Here is a 10,541-nt window from a genome sequence, read left to right as displayed (position 1 = left end):
CAGACTATTTCTTGGGGCTGGCCTCAGCTTATTTTTCTCATTTCCGCTTTGCCCTTTTGTAATAAAGTCCAAATTTAGCCATTTTTTACGTGAATTAAGGAGCTGAAACTGGGCTTTCTTTACTTGGACTGCATACCCTTTTCATACAGGGTGGAGGACACCTGCCCCGCCCCGTATGTGTAGGCCATGTTGTATTTCTTTGAACACAAACGAATTTTAATGAGACTCTGTGAAACATTATGTCGATATTCTGTTATTAATAAACCCCTTAATATTAGTACATACCACCTCTTGCTGCTTCACAAACCAAAGTTTGAGAACCTCTGGTGTACAATGTATAAGTCTGTGCTATATGTGGGCTATTTCTCCTGTTGTTATTGAGGCATTTGTTATTATTTTTTTTATTATTTAGGTTATAAGTGTGTTGATGTTCTCCTCAGAGATGGCCTCTCTGTAGACGCTCGTGCTGGGTGACACGAGGGGTGACATGGGTGTCACTCCTTCCCTCGGCTTATCGATGACATGACAAAACCTTGGGGCCCGGAAGAGCACCTCGGCTCCGTTGCCATCGGTTACAGCGTCTAACCACATCCTACCCATCAGTCCCCTGCCTCTCTAAGCAGTGAACACATGTCAATCACTAGCGCTGCCGGCTTGGCCCAACGAGGCTGCCACGTCAATCTGCCTTGAGCTCTGGGAGGAGACTGAGGAAGAAGAAACGGAGGCTTCACTATGATTGCCACGCACTTGCTATAAGCTTCAAAACCTCTGCCGAGCTCCTCATCTTCAGCCCTAACAGAGCTGACTTACACCTAGCCACGACGATCGAGTTTTAATTAAGTAGACTATAATATAAACTACATTTTGTGTACATCGGATGAAATAACTCACACAAAAATATTTTTGTAATGAAATTTCCATTTTAAAGATACGTTCACAGACACAGAGAGAACACAACACACTCCTCACAGACAGTCACCCGGAGGAAACCCACGCAGACACAGAGAACACACCACACTCCTCACGGACAGTCACCCGGAGGAAACCCACGCAGACACAGGGAGAACACACCACACTCCTCACAGACAGTCACCCAGAGCGGGACTCAAACCCACAACCTCCAGGACCCTGGAGCTGTGTGACTGCGACACTAACCTGATGCGCTATGTTAAAAGTACATAATTTTTTTAAATTATACTTCCATTGTACACACAAATTTGTGATGTACTTTTAACCCAAACTCAGCGCTAAACTTACAACTGTGGTGTGCTACTGGGCTTGTGTTTTCTCAACACATTTTCAGACCGTGACATCAACAATAATTGAGCTCCCACAGCGCCCCCTCCCTGTGGCTATCTTAAATGCACACAAACATTTTAGCCGACTTTTAAAGACACAGCAGAAATTTGCCACCACACACACGTCATAAATTCCGCCCTCATTTTGAGATACCGTCCACATTTTTAAATACCGCGGTATACGGTATCATCATTATACCGCCCAACCCTAATGCAATTTCTATGGAATCTAGCTTACGGTTATTGTCAAACTGAAAATTATATAAATCCCTTGTTATGTTGAGACTTATCAAGTTTATGTTACGTAGCATTCATTTTGTTCTTTCTTTCTTTTTAACTGCTCAGGTTCCAAACACAAATTCAGTTTGATGTGTAAATGTTGACTGAATATTTAAATTTAATAAAATAAGAAATAATAATAATAATAAAGAAAAGGATTTGGCTAACTTTTGACGTGGGAGACCTCGGGTTGCTTCCAGTTCCTTTGAGCTTCTTTGCCTTGGCATTCTCAGTGTTACACATAAACAACAAACCAAGTACTGCAACCATTCATCAATCACCAACTTACACAACGGGCAAACGGGTCCAATCAGCATGCAGCTAACATGAACCATGCAGGAAACATCACTAAATCAATTCAACATGATAAAGCAATGGAGACTGTTGTGAATTAAATAAACAGAGGTGAGGATGAGGATGCAGGGGGCTGGAATGAGAAGAAGGATTATGAGAACGATGAGAACGGAGAAGGTTGAGAACGTTCCCACAAAGTGGAAACGACCATTGCTCCTCTCGCCGGTTGCCGTCACAAGCAAAGCAAAAGGGTTCAGTTCCTCACTAGCGCTGAGTGTTAGTTCATCATTCAGAAGAGAGATGGAGGAAATGTAAAATAATTAGCGGGATATCAAGGTCCCCTTTCATCGTAGAAACATTGATTGTGAAAAGACAGGCATTTCAGTATCAGACTTTGACAACGGATAGAAAAATCATTCAGCCTATATCAGATTTCAAAACGGCATTAGTGATATTGATTTTGCTTTGCACAAATCAAGCTCAGCTGATGATTTGAAATTCAATTCATTCCTTGCTGTGAGGATTAAACTTGGTATTTCACTTCAGCTATAAAATGCCTGTCTATAGGAGGACCTTAGTAGAAGAGCTTGTTCTAATCATGCAGGAAATAGTGTACAAATCTAGCTTGAAAGAGCAAATGCACTAACATTGTACAAAGGTGTTTACTTACAGGTAATAAGTGTAGGAGTGATAGGTTCTTCTGCCGAGTGAGGTGGTGGAGGGGTATAAGCAGTGGAGGGGGGATGGAATGGAAGGAAAGAAAAAGTAAAAAATATTAATGTTTGAAAAAGAGATAAAGATGAACAAAAGCAGACATGGTGGCATACGTGTGTGAGAGAGAGAGAGAGAACTAGAGAGAGTGAGAGAGAGGTTTGGCCTTGTGAACGTAAGAGAGATACGGTGATTGCAGAAGGGGGCCTCTGGCATGCTTACTATTGGATTGACTATTAGAGACGGGCAAGACAAATTACTTCCTTTCTTATTAACACCATGACTAATGTCGTGATACCAGAAGTGATACAGATACTTTAACAACTCTTATGGTATGAGCATTAGACACCCTACATCGAGAATGCGGCTTCATAATACATCTGAAAGCATTTCCTTTACAACTGGAGTCTTATCTGACACTGTCGTATCGTGTTGTAGGGCCAGGTATGGTTCCTAAGCAGAGTACATGTCTCAGGACAAGCTGTAAACGTTTGGCGATGAGCTGTGGAAGTGCAGTAGTTTAAGCACTGGTTCACTCACTTGTAATTTAAATGAAATAATTAATGGGACCAAACGAGTTCACTTTGCTAAAAGTGATTTCCGATTAAAACCTATGAATATTAATAAACTTGTTCGTCATTTACGCCTTGCCAAAGGGCATAAAGCTTCATGACATGTAAATAAACCCTTTCTTAAAGGCTAAGCACCAGCGATATGAAAGTGTCAAACAAATAAATACAATGGAGTCTGAGTTCCTAACTTGTGTTTATTGATAGTCAGAAACCTTACTAATTCAAGGAATAAGGTTTAAAAGACCGTTGGTCTCCCCCCCTCAACGGTGTTGGGAAACTCTAATAGGCGTCTTGCCTGTGACGTAGATGGTGGACAACAACTCTAGAAGCTGCATTTAATTTAATGCAAAATGATGAAAAGGTGTGTTGTTTTTGGCTGCAATCATTCAATGTACAGTGGGACATCTGTGCCCACAGGCCCAAAGATCCCAAAATATCCAGAAAATGGAGTAAATTTGTCAACTTTAAACGGGCACTTTGGAAAGGACCGTCCGCTCACTCCGTTATCTGTAGCTCATTTCACTGGCGCTTTTCCAACAATATGGGCATGTAAGGACACCAACGAAAAGTGTTCAAGAGCCTCTGTAACATGGAGGTAAACAGGGTAAGGACACTCATTTCGCCTGTTTTATTTGGTGTTAGTTAACGTTAGCTTGACTCGCTAAACTCGGTGGCTCAGATTATACTCGGCTACGTAGCTGCATTACGGAGGTTTATAGTGTCGGATGAATTCGAGTTCGACTTCGATCACATTTACAAGAATAACGGTACCTCTACATTTGAGTTTAGCTTATTGCTAGGCTATTGCCATGAATAACGTTGGTTATTTAGCTAGATACTGTCATAACAGTCAGTCATAACGGTGTTTTACCGCGGCGTTGTTCAGCTGTTGTCCACCAGTGACGTCACTGTTGCGTTCAAGAATTTCCGTAGCGAGCTCGGGTTTTTCCGTCAATTTTAATAAAATTGTCAGTTTTAAAGCAAATTAAGCTGCTATTTTCATTTTAATTCATACTTATATATGTCAGTAACTAAAATAATGTGAAATATTCATGGAGGTCCATTAAGTGGTGCTTAGCCTTTAATAACATAAACAGAAACTTGCTAATTTGATGTGACACCAAAATGGACAAATGCAACCATTAGAACAACCAATGCTTGTTGAAATGAGCCTTTATGAAGGTCTATAATAATGAATAGTTCTGTTTATTTTTAACATATCACATCGTCAGCAGAGGACACATTTATTGTACAGCATAGTTTCCCTCAAAATATCAGTGTAGTGTAACAGTGGAAAAATAAATTCAAGATATTAAATTTGACATCAACTTTTGCACGGCCAATCTCGGTTTATTTACCCCATAAATTACATTTAGAACATGAACAGTAATCTATGTTCTCTGTAGAGGATGTGCACTCATGAAGGTATAAAGCAGCCTTTCAAATTCTGCCCCTCAGTTAAATGTCACCTAGATTTTTAATGTACTTTTTTGATAACGCTAAAAATTAGTCACTGAATTTGACTTCACTGAGTTGGAAGCTTGCCCTTTAATAAGCATTTTAACTACAATCCATATTACTTCAAAGTAGGGTTTTAGCGCTAAAAAAATTACAAGGATCTTTTATTGTTTTTGAATCCTGTCACTGTCAGGTGCCGGAAAGAGACGTGGTAAAGAAAGTTATAATTTGTGAGCAACAGGGTCATTTCATACAATAAGGCTCACCAGGTTTCAGTTATTGCTGCACTGGCATTGGCCACTCTGTGAGCAGTTATACCCGGGGAGACTGTTTTTCTGCAATAACATTCCAAAGAGCCTTGGTCTCGATTCTGAATGGTAATATCAACTGAACCACGGGGTTAGATTTAACATGAGGATTAGCATGTCCTAGCACACTTCCATTTCTAATCTAATCTGGCTAATTAAAACAACATATTCAAACGCCCCTTCATTTGATTAAGCTATATTGAAAAGGGATTCAATTAAACTGGCTATGCATAGTGATCATAACCTTAGCCTGTCACTCAGACCTCTCCCCGGATAGGCTTCATGAATGGAAATTTCCAGACTTCCAGACGGGCTTGTGTTTTTTTGTGGCATATCTAAGGCACAAATATGACAAGGCCTGATTATTTCTGAATTAAGCTCACAGTTGGAAAAGGTATTCTGTGTTGCTGTGTTTACATGAAGTTGTTGAAGCACATTGGAGACAAGGGGTAGTATGGGTTATTGTAATGTGGAGATGATATTAGCCCTGCGGGTCTTTTCTATTCAGCAATCCCTCTGTGTTTTTACTGATGGGTGACTAAGAGACAACAGCTAATCTAGAACAAATGCAGCACGAGCAGGCACCGCGTGTGTTTGTGTGAGTACATGAGTGAAATAGGACTTGAATATTTGCTCAGACTGAGTCTAGAGGCCCCTGGGTTCTGATAGAGGGCTGTAGGGGACCAGGCTAATGTAAACTAGCCTGCAGCTAATCCATCACTCCACCGTTCCCCAGCTTTCATCACCATTTCCCTCTCATCTCCCTTCTCCCTCTGTTTCTCTCTCTCTCTCTGCGCTTTCACACAAAATCACTGTCTCTCTTTCTCCTCCTCATTCTCTGCTGCAGAGAGTGGTCTTCCAAAGATCTTGGATTCTGAAACTTCATGTTTTGGTTGAGGGTGACAGATAGATGGCCTCCCTGCGTTAATTTTTCATCACATCCCTCTCCCTGCCACAAACTCATTTTAACAGGAGTTATCAACTTAATTAGATTAATTATTCAGCATCACACTGACAATGCAATGGAGCAGGGGTCAAAAAGAAATTGGAAGGAGAATCCATTATTAATGGCTGCAGTTGAACTAAGAAACCCCCAAGATTTGTAAGTCTTTTAGATGCTTGTCTAGAAAAACAAGACTCCCCATGAACTGCATATCAATGTGATTATGAGGAATGTGATTAGCAGCTCTACTCTTAGGAGAAACAAGGCCATGAGCCACTTTTGAATGATTATTCACCCGCATTCTCCACCTATCTTGTGCATGCCTTCCTCCAAGGCACACGAAGCCTAACAATGCGTCTTTTAACCCATGGTCACTCGGGGTGTTGCGCTTGAAGGACAACTCTAATTCTATCTGTATAACCCAGTTTAGTCCCAGACTGGCAGATACTTGTTTATGTCGACTAGTCTTTTGCACTGACGTTTCTAGCACTTTCTATAACGCTAATCATAAATTCTACAACTGGGACACGAACCCTGTTTGAATTCAAAACATGGAAAGGCCATTCATGGGCAAAATAACAGGTTCTCAACCTTTAAACTTAATCAGTGAGTGAATTTCAGACGTACTACGCAGTAACTACAAGAAACATTTCAGTGTTGTATAATTACATGTGATACAAACAAGACCTGTGTGTGTCTGAATGGGTTACCGTTACTTTTTGAGGAAAACTTACCGTTTCTTCATGAGCAGGACAACACCAAGGAAGATGATGACAAAGAGCAGAATGCCAGCGATGACCCCAGCGATCTTCACCGTGTGATCTGTCTGTTTCTCTGGCTCCACAGCGTTCGGCTTGTGAGTTGCGGCACCTGAATTGTTGAAGAGTCAAAGAGGAAAAGGCAGTTCACTCGAGAAATTCACAGAAATATAAACTGCTTTAAAATGATCACAATTCTCATGTCATGAATAAACAGCTGTCTTTCGGTTCGCTTTTCATTGTTAATTAATATTGATGGCATTGGTTTCACTTTAATCTGATTGTGACGATGCTCTGAAGATGAGTCAGTCTGTGTTGAACTTGAACTTGAAGTTGAGTATGCAAAAGTACCCCTAACACTTACACTTAACCTAACCTTTATTATAATGTGGTTAAAAAAATCAGTTACCAAACATTAATATTAATAATATTTTAAGAATCTGTAAGGGAACTAGGGCAGCGCAGCAGGTAGTGTCTCTGTCACACAGCTCCAGGGACCTGGAGGTTGTGGGTTCGAGTCCCGCTCCGGGTGACTGTGTCTGTGTGGTGTGTTCTCCCTGTGTCTGCGTGGGTTTCCTCCGGGTGACTGTCTGTGAGGAGTGTGGTGTGTTCTCTCTGTGTCTGTGTGGGTTTCCTCAGGGTGACTGTCTGTGAGGAGTGTGGTGTGTTCTCTCTGTGTCTGCGTGGGTTTCCTCCGGGTGACTGTCTGTGAGGAGTGTGGTGTGTTCTCTCTGTGTCTGTGTGGGTTTCCTCCGGGTGACTGTCTGTGAGGAGTGTGGTGTGTTCTCACTGTGTCTGTGTGGGTTTCCTCCGGGTTACTGTCTGTGAGGAGTGTGGTGTGTTCTCCCTGTGTCTGCGTGGGTTTCCTCCGGGTGCTCCGGTTTCCTCCCACAGTCCAAAAACACATGTTGGTAGGTGGATTGGCGACTCAATAGTGTCTGTAGGTGTGAGTGTGCGAGTGAATGTGTGAGTGTGTGTCGCCCTGTGAGGGACTGGCGCCCCCTCCAGGGTGTGTTCCTGCCGTGCGTCCAGTGTTTCCAAGTAGGCTCCGGACCCACCGCGACCTTGAATTGGATAAGAGCTTACAGACAATGAATGAATAAATGAAATATAAGGGAACTATCTGTAAAGGAGCCACAAAAGTCTGAGTGAAATCACATGGATTTATGAATGCTCAACCAACGTAAACCTATAAATGTGTGTATTAACTAAACAGGGACATTGAGGGGTTTGACAATGCATTAGTTTGACAGTAAAAGTCTAAATGCTCATCTTGGCAGAGATTGTAGGACTGGAAACTGGTGGCTGAGTGGTGAATGACCTTAAAATAAGCCGTGTGAAAATAGTGTGAAATGAGCATTTGTACACCATTCACGCAAATACAGCACAATGTTGGCACTGGTGTTTAAAAGCGTTGCCAAGATATAAACTTTATTTAACCTTGAATGTAAAGTAGTAGGATTCCATTGAGACTTTTGGGCTATTTATTTGCTGGATCCATCAGGCATTGCTAGTTGATAATGCTGGAGCTATGTGTTCCTTGCTAGCTGCCAGGGAGAGATAGCCTCAGGGAGGCAATATACGATAGGCCCAAGACTTCCTCCCCCCCCCCTCCCCCATAGATAAGAGTGTCCCACGGTGTGCGTGTGTGTGTGTTTATGCTGTAATGAGAAGCCATGTCAGCTCAGCCACCTGTGAATAGAGCGGTTTCCTCTGACAGTGAGTTTAGGATGACAAATGAGAGAAATGGGACATTCTGCTCGACTGTGTGTGGGTGTGAGGATGTGTGCGTGTGTGTGCATGTGTGTGTGACTTTTTTTCCCTGCAGGTTTTAAACCCACTCCTCTCCAATCATGCGGAGATATAGCACTACATCCAGACACCCTGTTAGTGAATAGTTTTGTCTGTGTGTGTGTGTGTGTGTGTGTTTGTGTGTGTGTGTGTTTACATATGGATGTCCTGCAAGCATGGATGTGTAACAAGCATGTCAGCTAAGAGTGAAGTGTTTATGGAAGTGTGTGTGCCGAGTGTGAGAGTGCAGGACACTGTCACGTACGAATATGTTGTGGGAGTTTGTTTGTGTATTTATACTCACTTCGGCACAGCAGTCTACCGCAATGTAAAAATGTTATCTTAGCAAGTTAGAATATCTCAAATCTAGTGCGACTACAGTGTGAGTATTATGACTTTATTTATTAATGTGTTGTATCCCACTGGCAGATAATTTGACTTGTGTTAAGAAGTAAATGATCCATCAATGGAAAAAGACACATTCTCTAAAGTAACAGTGAGTAGAAACAAGAGGATTATCCCATCTAACGATGAGAAATATTAGATATAGAGCCAAGATTTAAGATATATTTACTTAACATTATCAGAAACAGTAGTGGGTATTGCATCAGCACTGTAGAAAAATGTAGGTGTGTATGTGAGTGTGTGTTTGTGCATGCACAACCACAGACAAACACCCGCTATCTCACTCTGTCTCTTTCTCCCTCCCTTCGTCTTTGGGTGTCTGTGATGGGTGGTGATGGGAGTAGTAATGGAAGCATATAGACAGAGGCAGAGACAGTCTTGGCAGGGTAAGTGTCTGACCTGTTAGTTGGTTGTCGCCTGCAGCTGGAGCGATGCGGATGTAGGGGGTAGTGAGCTGCGTCACTAGAATAGCGGCTGATAAAGCAAGATCCATAACAGCATGCAGAGAAAGAGAGAGAGGGAGTGATAGACAGATAGAGAGAGAGAGAAGGATTGAGAGAAAATATAGAGAAATTAAAGATGGCGAGAGACAGAGGAACATAGGAGAGTGAAACAATAGAGATACACAGGTGAAGGAGGGATAGATAGAGTAACAGAGAGATCCATAGAGTGAAATATATATCAAATGTTGAAAATCACAACACAGAAAAGAAGAGAGAGAAGAAATAGATTTAAAAAAAGAGGAAAAAGGGGAGAGAACAACCAGAGTGTGTAAGGAGTTAAGAATCAAGCTGAAAACATCCACAACTTTAACACAGTTGAAAAGAACATTACTTTCGTCAAAATCACAAGCACTATAGAATTAGTCTTAATCATCTGTTAATATTAGTGCGCACGATATGAAGCCATTAACCTAATAAGACATTTCAATCCACTACAGCAAGCTAACCCAATATAGTGGTCTCACCTTTGGTGGCGACTCTCACACAGTCTATTTTGGTCTCCTGCAATGAAAAAGAAATACAAACACGTGTGAAGATTGGGGGTAGCCATCACATTTGGAGTGGAATTGACCACTGATCTCTCAAAGTGCATCATCAAGCATGCAGTAAACAATGGTTGTGTCTGAAACGTCCTAAATGCTGTGTGGTGAGGAATGCAGTGAGTCATATGAATTAAAAGTTTGCATAAAATAAAATTTGCTATTTTAAAGCAGCATAAAGGTCTTTCCCATAATCCTGTGGGGTCATTTCATACGCAGCACATGTCTTGTTAAAAATGAGCTTCTTGCTAGTGAATGTTAGCGTACTGCTATCCTGGCTATATCTTCATGAATCCCGGCCTTTAAAGTGTGTCTTGTGATTCGGATACAGCTACCTTCCTGTCCAAATGCAGCCTTCTAATAGCATGGGCAGCAAGGCATCAAGGTTGGTACCTTCTGTTATGGACAGTGTTCTGAGTCATAACATTATCCAGTGTGGATAGTGCTAGCTAGCTTTCAAGCTTATTGGAAATGCTAGTCTCTCAGTTCTACCGTTCATTTAGTGTGCTCTTTGAGACGTTGGGCTTCCACTCAATGACCACTTTATGGAATGAACCTAATTTTCAAGTCCGCTATACACCAGAAACTATCCACCAGTGAAGGGCTAGCGGATGGCTAAATTAATCGTTCATCGACAGCACCATCTGGCGATTTCTCTTGTTATCATATAACTGATTAAACT

General features: G+C 41.7%; 1 protein-coding gene across 1 annotated transcript in view; it reads right to left on the bottom strand.

The window, feature by feature from the left end:
- LOC136675477 (receptor-type tyrosine-protein phosphatase mu-like) overlaps positions 1–10,541 on the bottom strand; it is a 244,894-nt gene that overhangs the window by 60,395 nt on the left and 173,958 nt on the right. Inside the window, exons 14-17 of the mRNA XM_066652026.1 lie at positions 9,785–9,821; positions 9,217–9,291; positions 6,598–6,733; positions 2,542–2,571 (exon numbers count right to left, since the gene is read on the bottom strand). Of these exons, the coding sequence (XP_066508123.1) occupies positions 2,542–2,571; positions 6,598–6,733; positions 9,217–9,291; positions 9,785–9,821 (278 nt within the window). The remainder of the gene's footprint in view (positions 1–2,541; positions 2,572–6,597; positions 6,734–9,216; positions 9,292–9,784; positions 9,822–10,541) is intronic.

Source organism: Hoplias malabaricus, chromosome X1 (assembly GCF_029633855.1).
Source record: "Hoplias malabaricus isolate fHopMal1 chromosome X1, fHopMal1.hap1, whole genome shotgun sequence".
Classification (NCBI taxonomy): Eukaryota; Metazoa; Chordata; class Actinopteri; order Characiformes; family Erythrinidae; genus Hoplias; species Hoplias malabaricus.
This window is presented reverse-complemented; position numbering and strand designations above follow the sequence as displayed.